At 43.3% G+C, this 25,890-nt stretch overlaps 1 protein-coding gene across 3 annotated transcripts in view; it reads right to left on the bottom strand.

Annotated features, from left to right (window-relative positions):
* Positions 1-6,916: 6,916 nt before the first annotated feature.
* The window catches only part of CREG2 (cellular repressor of E1A stimulated genes 2), a 75,660-nt gene continuing 56,686 nt past the window's right edge, over positions 6,917-25,890 (bottom strand). Inside the window, exon 5 of one of the 3 annotated variants that reach the window (XM_030838769.2) lies at positions 6,917-7,349. In XM_030838769.2, the coding sequence (XP_030694629.2) occupies positions 7,347-7,349 (3 nt within the window). In that variant the 3' untranslated portion in view covers positions 6,917-7,346. Of the gene's footprint in view, positions 7,350-8,397; positions 8,507-12,456; positions 12,663-25,890 lie in introns of those variants that run through there. The other 2 variants (XM_060309634.1, XM_060309633.1) reach the window with 2 other exon arrangements.

The raw sequence follows: 25,890 nt of genomic DNA, 5'->3' as shown, positions 1-25,890 counted from the left end.
GTATCAGTAGTCATCAATCATCAGTTGTAACAAATATACCACACCGATGCAAGGTGTTACTACTAGGGGAATGGTGCAGGATGGGGGAACGAGTATATGGGAACTCTTTGGACCTTCTGTTTAATTTTTCTGTAAACATACAAGTGCTATTAATTAAAAACAAAAACAAAACTCCAGGCCCACTTTCCTTGGAGATTCTGATCATTGGGAGTGGAGCCAGGCCGAGGTAATCGTTTAAAAAACTCTCAGGTGTTGCAAATACCCAGCATTGAGCCACTGCCTTAAAATGATAATTGAGGCTCCAACAAGCTTTTATCCAGGTCCCAGCCCAGACCAGTTAAATCAGATTCTCCAGAAATGGGGCCGAGGCATCCTTAGCTTACAAAAAGGTCCCTAGATGACTGTAATGTGCAGTCAGTTCTAGTTTGAAAGCAGCTGGGCAATGGTTCAACCCTGGCTTGAGCCCAGAAGACCTTTGAGGGGGGCAGGTACTTCCTCTTTGCAAGTACATAGGTCAAGGCAAGCAACAGAGGGTAGCCACAGTTGGTTCTAGTGGTTATCAAAGGTGGTCCTGCGACCAGCATTATTGGCGTCACCTGAGAATTTGTTAGAACTGCAAAGTTCAGTAGGCTCCACCTACTGAATCCTAAACTGGGGAGTGGAGGGCGGTGAGCAAACAGGGCCCAACTGTCTGTGTTTGGATAAGCCCTCCAGGTAACTGATGCACACCCACATTTGAGGACCACTTCCCTAATGTCATAGAACAGTTTTTTCTGGTACCTGGATTTTGACTTTGCCCCTTGGGAAATGATAAGCGGTAGCGTTATCCTTATACTATATGACATCCTTTCCAAGAGCCCCCATGTTAGCTGTAATATTATTCTTAATAGAGCTCCAACTATAAAGTTGTAATTAAGAAACACTTATTTAAGTGTGTAATATACCAAACTTAACTTTATTCATACCAGAGACTTTAGTCGTGTTACCTCGATAGCCCTTTTTTTTTTTTTTGGCCTGTATCTGGATAAAGATTTTTTCACCTCTACAGATATTTTAACTTTTTCAAAATAGTATTAATCAGGAAAGTTGTAATTCTGCATAGGCCCCACTCAAGTAACGCTGTATAAATGAACCTAGTACTACCTATCAGTGTGATTGAAGATTTTCTTGTTCAAAGTGTGCAAAAAAAATCCCTAATAAAGAAATACCTTAGAGGGTGAGGTTGATAAAAGACAGAAAGTGTCAATCATTACCCCCATTAAAGAATTTTGCATTCGCTGAGATGGTTCTTTTCCTCACTTTTTGACTTTATAATACATGTAGGGGGGAAGTATCTCAGTTTACAATTTTACAATCTCAGGTATGCAAGAATTCTTCAGTTCTTTGTTCTTTTGGGTGGTGGTCTAATTAAACAATTGCTTGTCTAATTGCTCTAGCTAGGACTTCCAAATACTATGTTGGCTAAAAGTGGCAAGAGTGGGCATCCTTGTCTTGTTCCTGATTTTAGAGGTAAAGCTTTCAGCTTTTCACCTTTCAGTATGATGTTAGCTGTGGGCTTGCCATATATGGCCTTCACTGTGTTGAGGTATGTTCCCTCTATGCCTGTTTTGTTGAGAGTTTTTATTAATGAATGTTGAATTTTGTCAAAAGCTATTTCTGCATCTCTTAAGACGATTATATGATTTTTAGGCTTCATTTTGTTAATGCGGTGTGTCACACTGCCTGATTTGTGGATGTTAAAACAGCCTTGCCACTTGATAAATAAATAAATGCCACTTGATCCTTTAATGTAATGTTGAATTTGGTTTGCTAAATTTTTTTTTTTTTTTTTTGGCTGCATTGGGTCTTCGTTGCTGTGCGTGGCCTTTCTCTAGTTGCAGCGAGTCGGGGCTACCCTTTGTTGAGGTGCATGGGCTTCTCATTGCGGTGGCTTCTCTTGTTGCGGAGCACGGGCTCTGGGCACACGGGCTCAGTAGTTGTGGCGCACGGGCTTAGTTGCTCCGTGGCATGTGGGATCTTCCCTGACCAGGGCTCGAACCCGTATCCCCTGCATTGGCAGACGGATTCTTAACCACTGTGCCACCAGGGAAGCCCCTGGTTTGCTAATGTTTGTTGAGAAGTTTTGCATTTATGTTCATCAGGGTTATTGGCCTGTAATTTTCTTTTTTCTTAATGGAGTCCTTGTGTGGTTTTGGTGTCAGGATAATGGTGGCCTTGTAAATGAGTTTGGAAGAGTTCCCTTCTCTTCTATTTTTTGGAAGAGTTTGAGAAGGATTGGTATTAATTCTTCTTTGAGTGTTGGATAGAATTCACCAGTGAAGCCGACTGGCCCTGGACTTTTGTTTGTTGCGAGAGGTTTGGTTACTGATTCAATCTCCTTGGTAGGAACTGGTCTGTTCGAAATTTTTATTTCTTCATGATTCACTCTTGGTAGGTCATATGTTTTTAGCAATGCATTCATGTTCAATTGTTGGTGTATAACTGTTCCTGGTAGTCTCTTATGATCCTTTGTATTTCTGTGGTATCAGTTGTAATATCTTCTCTTTCATAGAAAACCCTAAAGACTCCATCCATCAAAAAACTTACAACTAGGGCTTCCCTGGTGGCACAGTGGTTGAGAGTCCACCTGCCGATGCAGGGGACACGGGTTCGTGCCCCAGTCCGGGAAGATCCCACATGCCACGGAGCTGCTAGGCCCGTGAGCCATGGCCGCTGAGCCTGCGCGTCCGGAGCCTGTGCTCTGCAACGGGAGAGGCCACAGCAGTAAGAAGCCCGTGTACCGCAAAAAAACCCACAAAAAACAAAAAACCTTACAACTAATAAATGGATTCAGTAATATTGTGGGATACAAAATAAATGCACAAAAAAACAGTGCATTTCTAAAAATTAATAATGATCTATAAGAAAAAGTAATTAAGAAAAAAATTCCATTTACAATTGCATCAAACAGAATACAATTCCTAGGAGTAAATTTAAGCAAGGAGGTAAAAGATCTATATATTGAAAGCTAGAAGACATTAAGGAAAGAAACTGAAGAAGACACACAAAAAAGGAAAGATATTCATGCTCATGGATTGGAAGAATTAATATTGCTAAAATGTCCATACTACCCAAAGCAATCTACAGATTCAATGCAATCCCTATCAAAATACCAACGACATTTTCCACAGAACTAGAACAAAAGTTGTATGGAATCACAAAAGACAAATAGCCAAAACAATACTGAGAAAGAAGAAAAAAGCTGGAGGTGTCCTGCTCCCTGACTTCAGACTATATTACAAAGATACAGTAACGGTATGGTACTGGCACTGAAACACACGGTTCAATGGAACAGAATAGAGAGCCCAGAAATAAACCCACACACTTATGGTCAATTAATGTGCAACAAAGAAGGCAAGAATATACAATGGGGAAAGGACAGTTTCTTCAATAAATGGTGTTGGGAGAACTGGACAGCCACATGCAAAACAGAGAAACTGGACCACTATCTTATACCATACACAAAAATTAATTCAAGATGGGTTCAAGACTTGAACGTAAGACCTGAAACCTTAAAAATCCTAGAAGAAAACGTAAGTGGTGAGCTCTTTTACATAGGTCTTGGTGATTTTTTCGACTCTGATACCAAAAGTAAAAGCAACAAAAGCAAAAATAAACAAGTACGATTACATCAAACGAAAAAGCTTGTATCCAGCAAAGGAAACCATCAACAAAATGAAAAAGCAACCTATGGAATGGGAGAAAGTATTTGCAAATCATATATCTGATAAGGTTAATATCTAATATATATGAAGAATGTATATAGCTCAATAGAAAAACAATCGGATTAAGAAAAAATTCCGAAGTTTTGAACAGACATTTTCCCAAAGAAGACATATAGATGGCCAACACGTACATGAAAAGATGCTCAACATCACTACTTATCTGGGAAATGCAAATCAAAATCACAATGAAATATCACCTCACACCTGTTAGAATAGCTATTACCAAAAAGACAACAAATAACAAGTTTTGGAGAGGATATGGAGAAGAGGGAAAACTTGTGCACTGTTGGTGCGAATGTAAATTGGTGCAGCCACTATGGAAAATTGTACGGAGGTGCCTCAAAAAATTAAAAATAAAGCTACCATATGATCCAGCAATTCCACTTCTGGGTATTTATCCAAATAAAACAAAAATACTAATTTGAAAACATACAAGCACTCCTATGTTCATTGCCGCACTATTCACAATAGCTGGGATATAGAGACAACCTAAGTGTCCATTGATAGATGAATGGATAAAGAAGTCATGGTGTACATACACGATGGAATATTATTTAGCCATAAAAAAAAGGAAATCTTGCCATTTGCAGCAACACTGATGCACCTTGAGGGCATTATGCTAAGTGAGATAAGGCAGACAGAGAAAAATGCCTTTCTTGTATGACCTCTCCTATATGTGGAATCTAAAAACAAACAGACAAAAAAAAACCAAGCTCATAGATACAGAGAACAGATAGACTGGGGCTGCAGGGGTGAGGAGAGGTGGCAGTCCAGGGTGGGAAAGATGGGTGAAGGAGTCAAAAGGTTAAATAAAATGTTAAAACAAATTATAAATGTACCTACTCAGCTTTCACTCAGTACCGCTTCTAGGTATTTATCCTGCAGATAAACCTCCATATGGGTGAAGGGACCAAAAGAGAAAAGAGAGAGAAAAAATAAAAGCTCATCTCAAGGCTTCAGGGCAAGCAACCTAAGCCTTGCATTTTCTCTGCATTCTCAAGTTATAGAGTGACTTCACATTTTCAACCTCGCCACCCCTGTTACTTGGCCCACCAAAGTATCTGAGTCTGTGGCCCCTACTTTGGGCGTTCTCTTTTGTTAGGGGGAAGCCCCGAGCCAGCCCTGTGGTTGGAGACCCTCGAAAGGGAAATTTTGAGCTGCGTCAGAGGGACCCGTTAAGGGGCAGGAACACAGAGGGGCTCCGCCCCTTCCTCGTCGCTTTCCCCACATCCTCCCCAAACCCCAATTCTGCTTTCAGGTTGGACCCCAGGCAGGAGATGTGGCTCCTGGAGCCCAAGCGCAGTTTTCCAAAGTGAGTCCCAGCCATGAGTCAGTCAGCCTGTGGGCTCGGTCCCAGGACGGGGGTCTCAGTCTGCACGGGAGCCCAGCAAAATGCAGCGGGCTCCAATGGGGTCCAGAATCCAGGGCTGCACTGAGTAGGAGCCCCGATGAGCAGTCCACTGTGGACACGCTGACCCTCACTGTCAAGGTCTCTGCTGGTGCCTTGAAGTCCGTTCACACCCCGCTTCCCTGCCTATCACGGAGGGCAGGGAGGCTTGGCCGGCAGGGAACCCAAGGCCACCTCACCTAAGTCTCAAAGTCTTCCTGGGTCCAGCCCTGGAGGCTGTTCCCTGCTTTCCACCTTCCTCCCCTCTGCCTCTGGAAACTTCCTCTAACCGCTGGCTCTCTCACCGTACTGTGTGTGCTCATCGCCTGAGGAAGCTGTTGCAAGAATTTCCTGGGTCTCACCCTCAAAGACCCTGATTCCAGAGACCAGGTGGGACCCATGGATTCACATTTCTAACAAGCACACAGCTCCTCAGGGACCACTCTTTGTGTAACACTGGTGAGGACGGCTTCAAAGGGTGGAAGAGCCTTAGAACAGCTTCTGTTGTCTGTTCTGCAAAGCTTTCTGAGACAAAGGAAAACCAAGCCCTGGACCTGCTTGAGCTGAGGAGGGTGTGGGGTGATGTGGGCATAGAGAGGAGAACAAACAAACTAGTATTTCAAAATAGATATTGCCAATTTGAAATTATGAAATTAGGCTCTGCGACTAAAGCATCACTTATAGGGGGGGTGGGATGTATTGGGAGATTGGAATTGACATATAGACACTATTGATACTAGGTATAAAATAGATAACTAATGAGAACCTGCTGTAGAGCACAGGGAACTCTACTCAATGCTCTGTGGTGACCTAAATGGGAAGGAAATCCAAAAAAGAGGGGATATATGTATACGTATAACTGATTCCCTTTGCTGTACAGTAGACGCTAATACAACATTGTAAAGCAACTGTCCTCCAATAAAAATTAAAAAAAAAGCATCACTTATCTGATTTCTGTGTGATTATATACATATCGGAATTCTGTTGAGATTCAAAAAAAAAGTTTCTAAAGAAGCTTAAAACCCCTTTTCCTAGACAAAGGACCTTCTTGACGGCAGGGGCTGTGGCTTTTGGATTTGTATACCCAGATAATCATGATGATGGATGAATGAATGAATAAATAATAGCTTACTAAAAATTTAAAAGACATATTCACTTTGACACAACCCAAGTATGTCTAAAAAAGGACTTGAATGGCAATCACATAATTGTTAATAGTAGTTGTTTTTGTGGTCGGTACTACTGTAAGTGAATTTTCTGAATTTAGATTGATTTCACTATGATTTTTAAAACTCTGTCCTCTATTTTAGACATTTTCTTTAATGCACTTGCTTGACTTTATTGGTAGTAAAATAAATATTACAAGCTTAAATGAAACCTGGGTTGCCAAGTCTGCAAAGTCTTCCTGGTTCGGTTTGGGGTGTGTAGGAGTGCATTGAGGGAGGAGCACAGGGCTTGACCCCTGGAGGAACAAAGGACAGAGCTTTGCTAGGCTCCCTGGGGCGTGTGTCAAAGGCTCTGCCCGACTGACCCCAGATGGGTGGTAGAGGCCCTGGAGGCGCCTGCCCCAGGGCGAACTTCTATGGGATGCTACTCAAAGCAGAAAATCCCAGGTGGCTCCTGAGAAGAAGAGATCTCTCTAGGCTCCTCTGAGTCTAAATCTATAAGCCACAGTGGCTCCGGAATGGCTCTCATATGGGTCAGGGGTGCCTTGGGACCTTTCTCCACTTGTCAATCACTATTTGAAATAAGTGATTGAATGAAATGAAAAAGCCCATAAATATGGCACTGAAGCATCAAGGCAGGTAATCGGGCAAAGTTGGTCATTAGGCCACTGACTAGAACATTATCAAACATCCTTTCCAGGGACTGACTCAAATTATAATTGGATCCAGGCCTGGGCATCCTTTATACAGTAGCCTGGTTTGTTTGTTTGTGTGTTTGTTTTTTAACCTACTAACTACCTCTTCAGTCTTCTGAACGCTGCCAGCATTAAGAGATGATGCATAGGGCTTCCCTGGTGGCGCAGTGGTTGAAGAGTCCGCCTGCCGATGCAGGGGACGCGGGTTCGTGCCCCGGTCCGGGAGGATCCCACATGCCGCGGAGCGGCTGGGCCCGTGAGCCATGGCCGCTGAGCCTGCGCGTCAGGAGCCTGTGCTCCGCAACGGGAAAGGCCACAACAGTGAGAGGCCCGCTTACTGAAAAAAAACAAAAAAAAAAAGAGATGACGGATAAAACCTGACTCCATTCTCCAAAAGATTTCTGTGATGAATTTTCAGGAAGATTTCTGCAGGCATTTCTGGGGTTCTTGCTATCTGTGATGTTAATTTCAGCCTTCTCCCTTTGGAAATGTCAAATTGTCTGTAACACATTAGGTCTTCACTGTCCAGAAAAAAAATTCAGTGTGAGTCACGCATGTAAATTTGAATTTTTTTCGTAGCCACATTTAAAAAGTAGAAAGAAACAGGTGAAATTAATTTTAATAATATATTTTACGCAGCCTAATACACTCACAGTATTTCAACATATATTCAATATTAAAATAACTGAGATTGTTTACATCTTTCTGGTACTAAGTCTTTGGAATACAGTGTGTGTTTTATACTTCTACCCCATCTTAATTAGGACTAGCCACATTTCAAGTGCTCAGCAGCTAAATGTGGCTCGTGGCTATTTTATTGGGCTGTGTAGGACCAGGTAAATACAAATAGATTTCCTGAGACATTGCTATTGTGTCCAGCAAGAACATGGTATTTGGTGCTTGTTGATGGGCTCCAAACACAACTGTGTCTTAATGACTCACACGGGGTCTTAAAAGGTCTTTCCTGACATTTGCTCAATCAAGGTTCTTTCTCAAGTACCAAGGATCTTAGTTCTCAGGAATTTTATGTACCTAGTAGCTCCTGCTTTCAAACTATACTTCAATAAATTTAAAAAAAAGATTCTCTAATAAATATTCCTAAATGGATCAATAGAAACTTTGCCTTACTACCATCTGAAAATTTAGCACCAGTATATGAAACAGTTTACCAGATGATGAAAAATTATGAGGTTGGATATTTACCAAACAATTGTATAAACCTTTTTTATCCTACTGAAAAAAGCAGGCTACAGCATCCCACAAACTTAATAAATACACAGATTTGTAAATGGTTGCTAAAAGCTCATAAACAGGGGTGTGTGTAAGGCTTTGCCTGCTGGTGCAGGCCGTAATTTGTAAGTTCTTAAGTGCATACCTAGTACTGGGTCATCCAGTAATTACAGCTTGTGTTAGCAGAGCCTGTTATACAATGTCATAGCTCATCATGGTGAGAAAGTCTTCCATTTCCTCAAGTTTGTGGGTTGCACTGCTCTTCTGGAAACAAATAATACATTTGTTCATTTATACTTATATAATGAGGGGTCCTTCTGAGGACATTTAAAAGAAGAGGCAAGGTTCTTCGACTCTCCTTCATTAATCCTATTTAGATAATCACTTGTACGTTTAGAGGGGAACCTAAGAACAAAATAAAGAAATAAAAGAAGGCATATGACAGACTCACTCACCAATATTCAAAATGTTCTATCTCCTTCCTTAATTTTCAGTTTGTCTTTGGAAATATGTATTTTTGGACAGGCAAATAAATATAGCACCATTTTGTTGATAACTGTTATATTTGTCTTTCTAAGAATTTTTCTGTTTCATTTAGCTATCTATGTTGACATATAATTGTTCATAATATTCTCTTATAATTCCTTTTATTTCTGTAAGGTCAGCAATAATGTCCCCTCTCATTCCTGATTTAGTAATTTGAGCTCTTTTGTCAGTCTAACTGAAGGTCTGTCAATTTTGTTTGTCTTTTCAAAAAGCCAATTTTTGGTTGCATTGATTTTCTCTATTATTTTTTCTATTCTCTATCTCATTTATTTCTGCTCTAAGGTCCATTACATTCTACTTTCTGCTTGCTTTGGGTTTAGTTTGCTCATTTTTTCCAGTTTCTTAAGGTGAAAGTTTAGGTTATTGCTTTGAGATCATTCTTCTTTTTTAATAAAGGCACTTACAGCTATAAATTTCCCTCTAGGCACTGCTCTACCTGCATCCTGTAAGTTTGAGTATGTTTTATTTTTCATTTTCATTCATTTCAAAGTATTTTCTACTTTTGCCTTGTTTTTTTATTCTTTGACCCATAGGTTATTTAGAAGTGAGTTGCCTAATTTCCACATATTTGTGAATTTCCCAAATTTACTTCTTTTTTTTTAAAATTCAAACAACACTTTTTTTTAAAATTAATTAATTAATTAATTTTGGCTGTGTTGGGTCTTTGTTGCTGCGCATGGGCTTTCTCGGGTTGTGGCGAGTGGGGGTTACTCTTTGTTGCGGTGCGCGGGCTTCTCATTGCGGTGGCTTCTCTTGCTGTGGAGCATGGGCTCTAGGCGCACAGGCTTCAGTAGTTGCAGCACGTGGGCTCAGCAGTTGTGGCTCGCATGCTCTAGAGCGCAGGCTCAGTAGTTGTGGCACATGGGCTTAGTTGCTCCTCGGCATGTGGGATCTTCCCGGACCAGGGCTTGAACCCATGTACCCTGTGTTGGCAGGCAGATTCTTAACCACTGCGCCACCAGGGAAGCCCCCAAATTTACTTCTGTTACGATTTCTAATTTAATTCCACTGTGTGTGGGGAACATACTTTATATGATTTCAATTAAGTTTAAACTTAAACTTATTGAGAAGTTTAAAACAAAAGTGTTCTTTCATTTCAGTCTAAAGGACCCTCTTCAAATTTCTTGTAAAGCAGGTTTGCTGAAAAATGCATTCTCCTAATTTTTTGTTTGTTTATCTGGGAATGTCTTAATTGCTCCTACATTTTTTTTCCTGACGCGCAGGCTCAGCGGCCATGGCTCACGGGCCCAGCTGCTCCGCGGCATGTGGGATCTTCCCCGACGGGGGCACGAACCCGTGTCCCCTGCATCGGCAGGCGGATTCTCAACCACTGCGCCACCAGGGAAGCCCTGCTCCTACATTTTTCTGAAGTATAGTTTTTCTGAATATGGAATCCTTGGTCTGTTGATGACTGGTCTGAGATTCTCTTAAGTGCCTTGAACCATTAAGTCTCCTAGCTTTGCTAAAGGGCTCTGTGTGCACATCAGGGCATGTTTTCAATGTTCCAGAAGGCCGTTTACAATTCTGCCTTAATTTTCCCTTCTGGGTTGTACAGAGCCTCAAGGTCTCATACGTGAGAGATCAGGGCCTTCTCAGTCTTTCCTGAGCATGCACACGGTTCTGCACAGGCCTATGCCTTTAGATTCCCAAGACTATTTTGGAGGTTTTCAAAGTCCCTATGGACATTTCATTATTCAGCTTTTCAAGTTTCTTGGTCAGCTTCTCATTTGCCCCAGCTATTAGTACTACTTCAGGCAGCTGACAAATTTAAAAATGGCTGGTTATTTTCAATAAATGCCCCTGGGGAAAGGCTATTCTCACTGAACAAGCTCTGAATTAGGTCAAATAAAGATAAACTCTTGTGTTTCCAGGGAACTTCCAGACAGGTCAAATAATGCAGTTCTCTGGGAATGGGGCATTATTGGGGGCTCTGAGCCCATTATGATAGACTGGGTTGGTTGCCAGACTACTGGTTTTCATGGTTAACACAATTGCAAGGCTGTTGGTTTTAAAGGCTGCTGTGGAGCTGGAAAGAGGTGGGTGGAGGAAGGGCAGTTACAACACCGCAAAGCTTGCTGTTCTCACTGAGATTCAGCCATTTTTCTTGAATTAATGCTTCTTGGATTGTTGCAAGCCTTCGCTTAAATTCCAGAGGTCTGAAAAGTTGATTTTGACCATTTTCTGGCGGTGTTTTTATTGCTTTTGTGGAGATGTAGGCTTGCAGAGGTCCTTAATCTGCTAATCCAGAAGTTTTCTTTCTCTGTGTATTATATTTGATATACTTATCTTCATGTTAAGTTGCCAAGGTGAAAGACTCTATATCAAGAAGCAATGAAAAAAATTACAGGAAACTAATACAGATAGATAGGAACTAGCAGGTGACACTAAGGGAAAAGTATTTAGTGCGTCAATAAGATTACTGGTAATGACTTTTAATAGAGAAGAGTAAGACTGCCCAGTGACCAGAGTACTTATTCATTTAAAATATGTATTGGAAGGTACTGTGACCCAGGGCAGTACTACCAGAAGTGTGGTCTGTGGTCTGGTGCCAGTCACTGAGCTGTTTGTTGATGGTCTGCCACAGGATAAGGGACTTCTTCCAGAGGGTAAATCAATCTACTGTTCCCTTTATCAAAAAAAAGTCTTGGGGGCTTCCCTGGTGGCGCAGTGGTTGAGAGTCCACCTGCCGATGCAGGGGACACGGGTTCGTGCCCCGGTCCGGGAAGATCCCACATGCCACGGAGCGGCTGGGCCCGTGAGCCATGGCCGCTGAGCCTGTGCGTCCGGAGCCTGTGCTCCACAACGGGAGAGGCCACAACAGTGAGAGGCCCGCGTACTGCAGCCAATGCAGGGCATGTGCTCCCACATGTTGCGGAGCAACTAAGCCCGTACACCACAGCTACTGAGCCTGTGTTCTAGAGCCCACGAGCCACAACTACTGGATCTTCAAACCACAACTACTGAAGCCCAAGCACCCTAGAGCCCATGCTCAGCAACAAGAGAAGCCTCCGCAATGAGAAGTCCATGCACCACAACGAAGAGTAGCCCTCACTCGTCACGACTAGAGAAAGCTTGCGTGCAGCAATGAAGGTCAACGCAGTCAAAAAAAAAAAAAAAAGTCTTGATATAGAAAGAAAAAATTCAGCTGAACTGAGCAGTGTTCTTAGTGATGGGAACCATACTTTGTATGAGGCACCGTATGGGGAGATGCAAAGATAGGTCAAACATAAGCCTACTTACAATTGAGGAGCAGAGGTAAGCGCACACTTTTCTATGTCTTGTTACTAGGTAAATTGTAATAGGTTCCAGAGAAGCTCCAAACAAGAAGAAAGCTTCCTAATGGAAAAATCTGGCAATGCTTCAAGGAAGCAGTGAATATGAACTAAAATTTGAATGATGGTGAAAAAAATTTTTAGGGAGAAAAATAATTTTTCCAGCTTTATAAGTGACAAGTCAAAACTGATATACATAAGGTATATAGCATGATGATCCAATATACATTGTGAAATAATTACCATGGTCAAGTCAGAACATCAGTCATCTCACATAAGTACCATTTTATTATTATTTTATGATTTTTAATATAAATTTATTTATTTTTATTTTTGGCTGCATTTGGGTCCTCATTGCTGCACGTGGGCTTTTCTCTAGTTGTGGCGAGCAAGAGCTACTCTTTGTTGTGGTGCACGGGCTTCTCATTGTTGTGGCTTCCCTTGCTGCGGAGCACAGGCTGAAGGTGCACGGGCTTCAGTAGCTGTGGCACGTGGGCTCAGTAGCTGCGGCGCACAGGCTTAGCTGCTCCACGGCACGTGGGATCTTCCCAGACCAGGGCTCGAACCCATGTCCCCAGCGTTGACAGGTGGATTCCTAACCACTGTGCCACCAGGGAAGCCCCAAGTGCCATTTTAAAAGCAATTTTCAAGAATACAATACAGTATTATTAACTATTTTCACCATGTTGTACATTAGATCCCCAGAACTTATTTACCTTATAACTGAGAGTTTGTACTCTTTGACCAACATCTCCCTATTCCCCCACCCCTCAGCCCCTAGCAACCACCATACTCCTCTCTGCTTGCATGAGATCAACTTTTTTACATTTCAAGTTTAAGTGATACCATATAGTTTGTCTTTCAGTACCTGGTTTATTTTACTTATCATAATGTCCTCCAGCTTCATCTATGTTGTCACAAGTGGCAAGATTTTCTTCTTTTTTAATGGATGAACTACATATATTCTTTATCCATTCACCTACTGACAGACACTTAGGTTGTATCCATATCTTAGTTATTGTGAATAGTGTTGAATGCGATGAAGCTATCTCTTCAAGATATGGATTTCATTTCCTTTGGGTATATAACCAGAAAGGGGATTGCTAGATTGTATGATAGTTCTATTTTCAATTTTTTGAGGAACCTCCATAATATTTTCCATAGTGGCTGTACCAGTTTACATTCCCACCAATAGGGTTCTCTTTTCTCCACATCCTTCCCATCACTTATCTCTTGCCTTTTTTTTTTTTTTTTTTTTCTGCCTTGCCCTGTGGCATGCAGGATCTTAGTTTCCCCACCAGGGACTGAACGCGTGCCCCCTGCGGTGGAAGTGTGGAGTCCTAACCACTGGACCACCATGGAATTCCCTTGCCTTTTTTAAAAAAAAAATATTTTATTTCTTTATTTTTGGCTGTGTTGGGTCTTTGTTGCTGCATGAAGGCTTTCTCTAGTTGTGGTGAGCAAGGGCTACTCTTTGTTGCGGTGCACGGGCTTCTCATTGCTGTGGCTTCTCTTGTTGAGGAGCACAGGCTCTAGGCACATGGGCTTCAGTAGTTGTGGCTCGTGGGCTCTACAGCACAGGCTCAGTAGTTGTGGTGCACGGGCTTCGTTGCTCCACAGCATGTGGGATCTTTCTGGACCAGGGCTCGAACCCACGTCCCCCGCATTGGCAGGCAGATTCTTAACCACTGCGCCACCAGGGAAGCCCCTCCCTTCTCTTTTTGATAATAGTAATTCTAACAGGTGTGAGGTAATATTTCACTGTGGTTTTGACTTGCATTTCCCTGATGATTAATCTTTTCACGCACCTATTGACCATTTGTATGTCTTCTTGGAAAAATGTCTGTTTGGGTCCTCTGCCATTGTTTAATTGGGTTATGAATGATGATTAAGATTTTGATGGGCTTGATAGGGTAAAACGATAAGACATTTGAGGTAGGACACAGTATAAGCAAAGCTTTGGAGTCCAGTAAGTAGTCAGTTTTGAATGGAAAATAGGGTATAGAAGTTAGAATGAGGTAAGGTCAGAAAGTATTTGAAGCCATATTAGAAAGGACTTGGATTCCATACCATGGAGTTTATCCTTCACTTGGTGGACAATAGGGACCTACTGATATTTTTTGGACCAGGAAGTGACATGATTCTGCCTTGATTTAAAAGATTAACTTCATATCTTTGGAGGAACGGGCGTCTTAAAAGGAAGAGACTAGTCTGGAGCCTGTGCTCCGCAACAAGAGAGGCCATGATAGTGAGAGGCCCACGCACCGCGATGAAGAGTGGCCCCCGCTTGCCACAACTGGAGAAAGCCCTCGCACAGAAACGAAGACCCAACACAGCCAAAATAAATAAATAAATAATTTTTTTAAAAAAAAAAAAAAGGAAGAGACTAGAGTGAGGGAGACTAGCTAGGATGCTATTTAAATAATGAGACCACTATGATGGACTGAACAACGGTGTTGGCACTGGGATCTGAGAGGAATGACAGCGTATAACGAGTTATGATTGAGGTAGCATTTATAGGTCTTAAAAACTGCTCAAATATGAACACCAAGGGAAAGAAAGGGTGCTTGGAAGGACGACGGTGTCAAACCAAGGTAAAGAAAGCAGCAGGAAGAACTGGTTTGGTGGGACAAGGATGAATTGTCTTGGATTGAGTTGAAGGTTCTTGGCAAGCCATTCAAGTAGAAATGGGCACTGGCGATGTAGGTCAGCAGCTAGAGAGAGAGGTGAGGTCTGCCGATCCTAATCTGAGAGGTGACAGCACAGAGATGATTAGGGAGCCATGAGGTTTGAGATGCCCAGCGAAGGAAACTATTTCAAGAGAGAAGGTAGAGAACCTCGGGGGAAGAAGGAGTAGTGGTTGGGAAGGGCAAGAGAATGAAGAAACATTGAAAGGAGGAAGACCCCAAGGATACTACTGACTGAAATACTGGGGGCTTGTAAGTATATACCACTTTAAATCATTTGAGGAGAAGCAAGACTGGTAATGCTAAGGAGTAGTAGGATTGAGGGAAGCATTTTCTTTCTTGGGGTGGGGTAGATGGGAATGTTTGTAGACTGAGGAGAAGGAACCAGGGATAAGTATAGATTGAGGATGGAGGTTAGAAGGAGTGGTTGATGGATCAAGTCTGCAAAAAGTCACAAAAAGGATGGGATTGAAGTAGAGGAGGAACCTTAGAAGAAAGGAGGTATATGTCTCTCCTCAACACAGGGGAGAAGGATGAAATGGGAAGTGTGGATACGGAGACATTTTGATGCACACAGGCAGGAAGCTGAAGGCATTCTCAGTGGGCAGCTTACACTTCTCAAGAGAATAGAAAGTGAGGTCACCAGACACCAGGATGGGGCAGGTGTTGCGTTTTGAGAATAAGGGAAAGGATTGAAGTAGCTGCTGGGGAATGAGGTACAGAGTCCACTAGACATGGGTAAATAGATTTCTGAAGACCACTGGGAGCCCAATGGCATCTAAATCCAAGAATGTGTGGTAGAACCAGCTGGCATGATCATCCATGTGGGGGTCCCTGGAGGGCGAAGTAAAGAAAGCAGAGAGTGGGGTCTTCTAGAGATATAATCTAGCCCATTTTCTATGTATTTTACATTATCACTGCAGGTGAAGAGCAGGTTCATGCCTTACTCAGCACTGTAGTCCTAATACCCAGTGCAATTACCATGCTCATACTTCATAAATATTTATTGAACAAATAAGTGCAACAAGATAAAAATTCTTATTAAATGGCTACCACACAGCGGAAGGAGAGAAGCAGTGTTATTTCTAAGGCTGAGTCAGCGCCCTGTCAGCAGCTGTCCTATCTCCACTTGCCAGAGAGAAGACGACAGAACCTCGGCTTCCTTTCCTCTACAGAAACTTCCCACGCCTTCTTATGGCATCACAGAGATCCAGAAAATTCCCTCACCCTCCTTTCTTTTGTCCTCAGGTTTACCTTGCAGTATTGCTCTCTAATTTGGCTTCTCCAGATCTAATAGTTCTAATATCAAGACCACGATCATGGTTTACTACAAATATTTTATCTTCTTTTAACATTAATCAATTAGCATGATGGCTTACAAACCAGTCTTGTGTGAATGCAATGCATGGGAAACATATTAATTCATGGATGAGTTAATAAAACAAGTTCTAAAGCTGCAACGCTGTGCATCAACATCGGCATCAGAGGCAATTTATTGTAATTAAACTTCTTCCAGAAAAAACTTTTTATGCTGCTGAGACTGAAGTCAGGAAATATAGAATTTAGGAGGAGATTGGCTAAGAAGGCAGAGTAGAAAGACCCTGAGCTCACCTCCTCTCACGAGCACAACAAAATCACAACTATCTGCAAAATAACCATCGATGAAATCGACCAGAACCTACCAGAAAAGATCTTCTGCAACTAAAGACATAAAGAAGGAACCACAACCAGATGGGTAAGAGGAGCAGACTTGTGATATAATCAAGTCCCATACCCCCAGGTTGGTGGCCCATAAATGGAGAATAGTTATATTGCAGGGGTTCCCCCACAAGAGTGGGAGCCCTGAGCCCCAGGTCTGGCTCCCCAGCCCAGGGGTCCTGCAATGGGGAAGACGAGCCCCCGGAGCATTCAGCTTTGAAGGCCAGTGGGGCTTAATTTCAGGAGTCCAAAAGCACTGGGGGAAGACTTCACTCCTAAAGGGCGCACACAAAATCCTATACACACTGGGACCCAGGGGAAAAGCAGTAATTTGATAGAAGCCTGGGCCAGACCTACCTGCTGGTCTTGGAGAGTCTCCTGGAGAGGCAAGGAGTGGCTGTGACTCATTCTGGGGACACAGACACTGGTGGAAGCCATATTTGGGAGCTGGTGGCTACCATCTTGGGATCTTCACTCTAGCTCATTAGCCCAAGACCTGGCTCCCCCAACAGGCTACAGTTACCAGTGCTGGGATACCTCAGGCCAAACAACTAACTGGGTGGGGACACAGCCCCACCCATCAGCAGACACACTGCCCTAAATCTTCCTTAGCCCACAGCCACCTCTAGACATGGCCCTGCCAACTAGAAGGCCAAGGCCCAGCTCCACCCACCAGTGGGCTGGCACCTGCCCTGCCCTCCAGGAAGCCTGCACAAGCCTCCAGGCTAGCCTCACCCACCAGGGGGCAGACACCAGATACAAGAAAACCACAATCCCAGCCTGCGGACCCAGCCAGCCTGCAGCAGGCCAGACCCTACCCTAGGACCAGCTGGGCCCCAGCCCAGTCGCCCAGTTCACTAGGAGGCCAACACAACCTTCAGGACACTCCAGACCCCATGCCCACCTGGGTCAGGAACCGGCCCCCTCACCAAAACTGATACGACACCAGCTCTGAGGTCCCTGAGTCCTGCAGCGAGACTCAGGACTTGGCTCTGCCTGCCAATGGTCCGGCAGTAACCTCAGGTGCCGACTCACCCACCAGTGGGAGGGCAACAGGCCTGGAGTCTTCTGGTCCCTGACTCCGCCCTCCAGGGAGCCAGCACTAGCCCTGGGCCCCAGCTGGGTCTCTGCAGTCATCTGCTTCGTGACCAAGCCCTGCTAAACAGCAGCCAGCAGTGTCTGCACAAGGCAGGGCCTGACAAGCAACTGGGCTAGGGGCAAACCAAGACTACAAGACCACCCACATAGCCAGCCCACCACAACAGAAGGACCCATGCATCCCTCTGAGGGGAGATCCCTAGAGCAAACAGCTTGGGTGATGAGAGGGGAGTGCGATGTTGGGACGCATAGGATGTCTCCTATAGGAGGCCACTTCTCCAAGGATGAGAAGCATTACTAACTCTACTACATACAGAAAAGTACAAATAGCAACTTAGACAAAATGAGGTGGCTGAGGAACATGTTCCAGATAAAGGAACAAGATAAAACCCCAGAAGAAGAACTAAGTGAAGTGGAGATAGGCAATCTATGCAAGAAAGAGTTCAGAGTAATGATTGTAAAGATGATCGAACTGCTTGAGAGAAGAATGGATGCCCAGTGTGAGAAGTTAGACGTTTTTTTTTTTTTTTTTGGGACGTGGGCCTCTCACTGCTGTGGCCTCTCCCGTTGCGGAGCACAGGCTCTGGACGCGCAGGCTCAGCGGCCATGGCTCATGGGCCCAGCTGCTCCGCGGCATGTGGGATCTTCCCGGACCGGGGCATGAACCTGTGTCTCCTGCATCGGCAGGTGGACTCTCAACCACTGCGCCACCAGGGAAGCCCAGAAGTTAGAAGTTTTAAACAAAAGCTTAGAAAATATAAAGAACAACCAAACAGAGATGTAGAATACAATAACTGAAATGAAAAATACACTAGAAGGAATAACAGTAGAATAAATGATACAGAACAGATCAGTGAGCTCAAGACAGAGTAGTGGAAATCACTGCTGATGAACAGAAAAAAGAAAAAAGAATGAAAAGAAAGGAGGACAGTTTAAGAAACCTCTGGGACAACGTCAAGCACACCAATATTCACATTTTAGGGGTCCCAGAAGGAGAAGAGGGAGAGAAAGGGGCTGAGAACACATTTTAAGACATAATAGCTGAAAACTTTCCTAACCTGGGAAAGGAAACAGTCACCCAAGTCCAGAAAGCACAGAGAATCCCATACAGGATTAACTCAAAGAGGAACACACCAAGACACATTGTAATTAAAATGACAAAAATTAAAGATAGAGAATATTAAAAGTAGCAGGGGAAAAACAACAAATAACATATAAGGGAACTCCCATAAGTCTATCAGCTGATTTTTCAGCAGAAACTCTGCAGGCCAGAAGGGAGTGGCACACTATTTTTAAAGTGATGAAAGGGAAAAACCTACAATCAAGAATACTCTACCGAGCAAGGCTCTCCTTCAGATTTGATGGAGTGATGAAAAGCTTTAAAGTAAAGCAAAACTAAAAGAGTTCAGCACCATGAAACTAGCTTTACAACAAATGTTAAAGGAACTTCTCTACGTAAAAGAGAAAAGGCCAGAAATAGAAATAAGAAAATTATGAAATGAAAAAGCTCACCAGAAAAAGCAAACATACCATAAAGGGAGGAAATCATCCACACACAAAACTAATAGGGAGGTTAAAAGACAAAAGTAAAATCACCTATATCCACAATAAGCAGTTAAGGGATACACAAAACAATTAAATGTAAAATGTGATATCAAAAACAGTAATCGTGGGGCTTCCCTGGTAGCTCAGTGGTTGAGAGTCCGCCTGCCGATGCAGAGGACATGGGTTCGTGCCCTGGTCCGGGAAGATCCCACATGCCGCAGAGCGGCTGGGCCTGTGAGCCATGGCCGCTGAGCCTGCACGTCCGGAGCCTGTGCTCCACAACGGGAGAGGTCACAACAGTGAGAGGCCCGCGTAACGCAAAAAAAAAAAAAAAAAAAAAAGCTTTTGAGAATTGGGAGGCTGATGGTATAAATTGTGGTCTGAGTCCAAAGACCGTGAAAACCACAAACACCAATGTTCAGAAGCAGGGGAAGAGGAATGTCCCAGCTCAAGAAAAGATAGAAATTTCACCCCCTCCCCCTTTTTGTCCTATTCAGACCTCCAGTGGCTTGCAGGATGCCCACTTGCATCCACGAGGGCGCTCTTCTTTACTCAGTCTATGAATTCAAATGCTAATCTCTTCTGGAAACACTGTCACAAACACTCAGAAACAATGCTTACCTAGCTCTCTAGTCACCTTTTAACCCAATCAAGTTGACGCATTAAATTAACCATGACATGCAGCTTTCCTCTTCGTCATTTAACTGATGAGGAGACAAAGGGACTGTCTCAGCGAATTAAGATTTGATTGGGGGGGGGCATATCCCTGACTAGGCCACTGAGCCAAGTGTAGTGGACATCTGTTGGGTATGCCTGCCCAGGGCCCATTTTCTGTTCTTCTGCCAGGAGCACCACGATTTTTTTGTGGAACTAGCCTTTTATTCTGGACACAGTCTTGATTGGAATGTCACTGGAGATGCTTCCCCCCTCTCACTCAAGGATTGGTAAGGAATTCAACTTAGTCCAAAAGGGGGCTCTCTTCCAGATCCTGAATTGGAAGAGCACAAAGCTGGAAAGGGTTGGAGAACATTTGTTCAGAGGCCAGGACTCTGAAGAGACCTTCCCTTGGCGCCTGCACCAGACTTCCAGCTGCTCTGTGTCGATCCTTCAGAAGCCAGCAACTTTGACTTCCTTCCAAGTCTGTGGCCACCCCTGAAGCTTACCAACTCTTTCCTTTGCTGAAGTTAAGCAGAAGTGGTTTCCACTGATTCCACTGTATTCTATCTTTCAGGAGATTCCCTTAAAGACAAAATCAGAAAGGGCGGCAAGGAAACACTGAAGTTTATCCCCACACAAGTGGAGCACACCGTTCTCTTTAAAAGCACAGTCGGACTTCCCTGGTGGTTAAGAATCTGCCTGCCCATAGAGGGAACTTTCCTCAACATAATAAAGGCCATATATGACAAACCCACAGCCAACATCGTCCTCAATGGTGAAAAACTGAAAGCATTTCCACTAAGATCAGGAACAAGACAAGGTTGCCCACTCTCACCACTCTTATTCAACGTAGTTTTGGAAGTTTTAGCCACAGCAATCAGAGAAGAAAAAGAAATAAAAGGAATCCAAATCGGAAAAGAAGAAGTAAAGCTGTCAGTGTTTGCAGATGACATGATACTATACATAGAGAATCCTAAAGATGCTACCAGAAAACTACTAGAGCTAATCAATGAATTTGGTAAAGTAGCAGGATACAAAATTAATGCACAGAAATCTCTGACATTCCTATACACTAATGATGAAAAATCTGAAAGTGAAATCAAGAAAACACTCCCATTTACCACTGCAACAAAAAGAATAAAATATCTAGGAATAAACCTACATAAGGAGACAAAAGACCTGTATGCAGAAAATTATAAGACACTGATAAAAGAAATTAAAGATGATACAAATAGATGGAGAGATATACCATGTTCTTGGATTGGAAGAATCAACATTGAGAAAATGACTCTACTACCCAAAGCAATCTACAGGTTCAATGCAATCCCTATCAAACTACCACTGGCATTTTTCACAGAACTAGAACAAAAAATTTCACAATTTGTATGGAAACACAAAAGACCCCGAATAGCCAAAGCAATCTTGAGAACGAAAAATGGAGCTGGAGGAATTAGGCTTCCTGACCTCAGACTATACTACAAAGCTACAGTAATCAAGACAGTATGGTACTGGCACAAAAACAGAAATATAGATAAATGGAAGAGGATAGAAAGCCCAGAGATAAACCCACGCACATATGGTCACCTTATCTTTGATAAAGGAGGCAGGAATGTACAGTGGAGAAAGGACAGCCTCTTCAATAACTGGTTCTGGGAAAACTGGACAGGTACGTGTAAAAGTATGAGATTAGATCACTCCCTAGCACCATACACAAAAATAAGCTCAAAATGAATTAAAGACCTAAATATAAGGCCAGAAACTATCAAACTCTTAGAGGAAAACATAGGCAGAACACTCTATGACATAAATCACAGAAAAATCCTTTTTGACCCACCTCCCAGAGAAATGAAAATAAAAACAAAAAGAAACAGATGGGAGCTAATGAAACTTCAAAGCTTTTGCACAGCAAAGGAAACCATAAACAAGACGAAAAGACAACCCTCAGAATGGGAGAAAATATTTGCAAGTGAAGCAACTGACAAAGGATTCAGCTCCAAAATTTACAAGCAGCTCATGCAGCTCAATAACAAAAAAACAAACAACCCAATCCAAAAATGGGCAGAAGACCTAAATAGACATTTCTCCAAAGAAGATATACAGATTGCCAACAAACACATGAAAGAATGCTCAACATCATTAATCATTGGAGAAATGCAAATCAAAACTACAATGAGGTATCACCTCACACCAGTCAGAATGGCCATCATCAAAAAATCTAGAAACAATAAATGCTGGAGAGGGTGTGGAGAAAAGGGAACACTCTTGCACTGCTGGTGGGAATGTGAATTGGTACAGCCACTATGGAGAACAGTATGGAGGTTCCTTAAAAAACTACAGATAGAACTACCATATAACCCAGCAATCCCACTACTGGGCATATACCCTGAGAAAACCATAATTCAAAAAGAGTCATGTACCAAAATGTTCACTTCAGCTCTATTTACAATAGCCAGGAGATGGAAACAACCTAAGTGTCCACCATCGGATGAATGGATAAAGAAGATGTGGCACATATATACAATGGAATATTACTCAGCCATAAAAAGAAACGAAATTGAGCTATTTGTAATGAGGTGGATGGACCTAGAGTCTGTCATACAGAGTGAAGTAAGTCAGAAAGAGAAAGACAAATACCGTATGCTAACACATATATATGGAATTTAAGAAAAAAAAATGTCGTGAAGAACCTAGGGGTAAGACAGGAATAAAGACAGAGACCTACTAGAGAATGGACTTGAGGATATGGGGAGGGGGAAGGGTAAGCTGTGACAAAGTGAGAGTGGCGTGGACATATATACACTACCAAACGTAAAATAGATAGCTAGTGGGAAGCAGCTGCATAGCACAGGGAGATCAGCTCGGTGCTTTGTGACCACCTAGAGGGGTGGGATAGGGAGGGTGGGAGGGACGGAGACACAAGAGGGAAGAGATATGGCAACATATGTATATGTATAACTGATTCACTTTGTTATAAAGCAGAAACTAAAACACCATTGTAAAGCAATTATACTCCAATAAAGATGTAAAAAAAACAAAAAAAAAGAATCTGCCTGCCAATGCAGGGGACAAAGGTTCGAGCCCTAGTCCGGGAAGATCCCAACTGTCACGGAGCAACTAAACCCGTGCGCCACAACTACTGAGCCTGCGCTCTAGAGCCCATGAGCCACAACTACTGAGCCCGCGTGCCACAACTACTGAAGCCGGCGTACCTAGACCCTGTGCTCCGCAACAAGAGAAGCCACTGCAATGAGAAGCCCGTGCACCTCAACAAAGAGTAGCCGACGCTCGCTGCAACTAGAGAAAGCCCGCGCACAGCAGCAAAGACCCAACACAGACAAAAATAAAGAAATACATTAAAAAAGTAAAACTAAAACACTTGGCTTCCTTAAAAAAATAAATAAATAAAATAAAAGCACTGTCGTTTGGTGTCTCAGTGGAACTTCTCAAGATCTTCCTCTTCTTCCTTATGGGTAAACAGAGTCTGCTCAGGGTTGTGTAATTAGGGAGTGATGGAGTTGGCACCTATATTCGGTTGTCTGACTCAGTAATGTTGTGTTGGGATCTCTCAAATCACTCCTAGGGGCGTTCATCCTGGTCTCAGGTTGTGATTTGGGTGCCACCACTTATACCCTGTGGGATCCGGGAGCGCCTCCTCTGTGCCTCTATTTTCCAAGTCTGTAACATGGAGATTGTTAGGCTGTATATATGTATATATGTTTGCCTAATTATCCACAATGGGAGAAAACTAATCAGACAAGCTCAGAGGCATGTCAATGGAGAAACATTTTAGAGGCTATACATTTTATCAGTTATACCAAATTGTTACACAAACATTGTACATGTGCTTTTAGAAGTGGACTTAAAGCAAGCATTGTTATACAGCAGTTATTCTCAGCGACAAGTTCACTAGAGAATTCTCTTTGTATCCTGAACATTGGGGGCAACAGCACAGTTAGAAGTAAAACAATAATTTTCAATATTGATAGCAAGAAACAGTTCAATTAAGTTAGTAGAATAGGTCTTACAGGTCTGGTCTGGGTTTTGGGGTCAGTTGCTTGCCACTGTTGTCATCTTTTTCTCATCCTGGATGTCATTTGGGGATATATTAAGTAAATATATATACTTAGTATATATTAAGTCCTTTCTTAATATAAAAGGCAACAGCCAGCCCACAGCTGCAGCTACTACCTTATTGTCTAGCTTCTTTTTTCACTATAATGGCAGCCAACAGCTCCACAACACACTTAGGAGTGTTTATGAGTTCTCTGTACTCTCCTGGTGGCCTCCATGCATCAAGAACAGCCGCCATTGGGGCCCATATATTAATGGATGGCCACCCATGATTCCCCCCGCAACTTCCCATTCCCATCCCTTATTTCCCGATGTCTTGGTGCTCATGGGAGTTTCCTTGGTCTCCTAGCTGGCTTGCCAATTGTTGGGCTGCCCCCTACAGGCCTGCAAGCCCTGTAATTGCCCAGCCTCAAGACTGAAGAAAGGGGGCTTCCCTGGTGGTGCAGTGGTTAAGAATCTACCTGCCAATGTAGGGGACAAGGATTCAAGCCCTGGTCCGGGAAGATCCCACATGCCGCGGAGCAACTAAGCTTGTGTGCCACAACTAATGAGCCTGTGCTGTAGAGCCCGCGAGTCACAACTGCTGAAGCCCGTGCGCCTAGAGCCCATGCTCTGCAACAAGAGAAGCCACCGCAATGAGAAATCCTCGCACCGCAATGAAGAGTAGCCCCCGCTCGCCGCAACTAGAGAAAGCCTGCACGCAGCAACGAAGACCCAACGCAGCCAAAAACAAACAAGTAAAATAAATAAATAAAATAAATTAATTTATTAAAAAAAAAGACTGAAGAAAGAGCCTGGAGAGCGACAGAGACAGCAACAGAGAGAGACATCAATGGTTCATTAGATAAGGGATCTTACAAGTCTGAAGCAAGGTCCTGGAGACACCCCGCCATGTACTGTAGACCACAGGCAGGAAACGCAGCAGTCTGCAGTCCCGGGGGGATGGGGGGGTACTGGAGGCTACCAGTTATAGGGGGAATTGACATCAGGTTGGCTCATCAGTTACCAGGGGAACCAGCGGCTGGGGCAGGGGGCAAGCTTGTAGGCAGTTACTGATTAAGTCCTGTAATTAAGAGGATTGGATAGTCATGTGAGTCGGGTGTAGGCGAAGCAGGGACTCGTAGAGCAGGGGATGGACGGAGAGCAAGGGAACAGCCATCTTGGGTTGCCTGACCGTACAAAGATGTTGGATTGCCTGACCCTAAGGCTCCTTCCTCACTCTCAAATTTTCTCTCTTTCTGTGTGAAATTGTGGGTAGAAAATAGAATGTTAGAATAACAAACATTTCCTCTGTGTTCACTATGTGCCAGGTCCTATTCTACACACTTCATTTGTATTAACTCATTTAATCCTCACAACAACCAGCCTCTATGACAGAGGCCCCGTTGGGGCACGGGCTTTATTTTATTCACTGTTGTATCCACTCTGGGCTTGGCATAAAGTATATGATCAATAAGTGTTAGAGCAGATGAACAAACAAGTGAAATAAAAAATCCATGAATGAATAGAAAGGGGAGAGAGACCAATTGCCTCCAAATCGAATTCTATGGTCTTCTGACCTTCTTGCAGTTCATTTGGGCTCTCATTACTTCTCAGGTAAGCTCTAGTGTTTTAAGGAAATTCTTGAATTAGTTCCTCTTTTTTTTCAGCTGCTGTGAAGATATGACTTCTGAATCTTTCTTCTTTCAATTTTTCTTCTTTCAAGTAGCACCAATAACTGAGCCCAATGGTGCAAGTACTTAGATGACAATCGGACATCATTTTTAACATATTAATTAATTAATGTATTTATGGCTGAGTTGGGTCGTTGTTGCTGCATGCGGGCTTTCTCTAGTTGTGGTGAGCGGGGGCTACTCTTCGTTGCGGTGCGCGGGCTTCTCACTGCGGTGGCTTCTCTTGTTGCGCAGCACGGGCTCTAGGCGCGTGGGCTTCAGTAGTTGTGGCTCACGGGCTCTAGAGCACAGGCTCAGTAGATGTGGCGCACGGGCTTAGTTACTCCACGGCATGCGGGATCTTCCCGGACTAGGGCTCGAACCCGTGTCCCCTACCTTGGCAGGCGGATTCTTAACCACTG

Source organism: Globicephala melas, chromosome 12 (genome assembly GCF_963455315.2).
Source record: "Globicephala melas chromosome 12, mGloMel1.2, whole genome shotgun sequence".
Classification (NCBI taxonomy): domain Eukaryota; kingdom Metazoa; phylum Chordata; class Mammalia; order Artiodactyla; family Delphinidae; genus Globicephala; species Globicephala melas.
The sequence above is the reverse complement of the archived record's forward strand: the minus strand, read 5'-3'. Positions and strand labels throughout refer to the sequence as shown.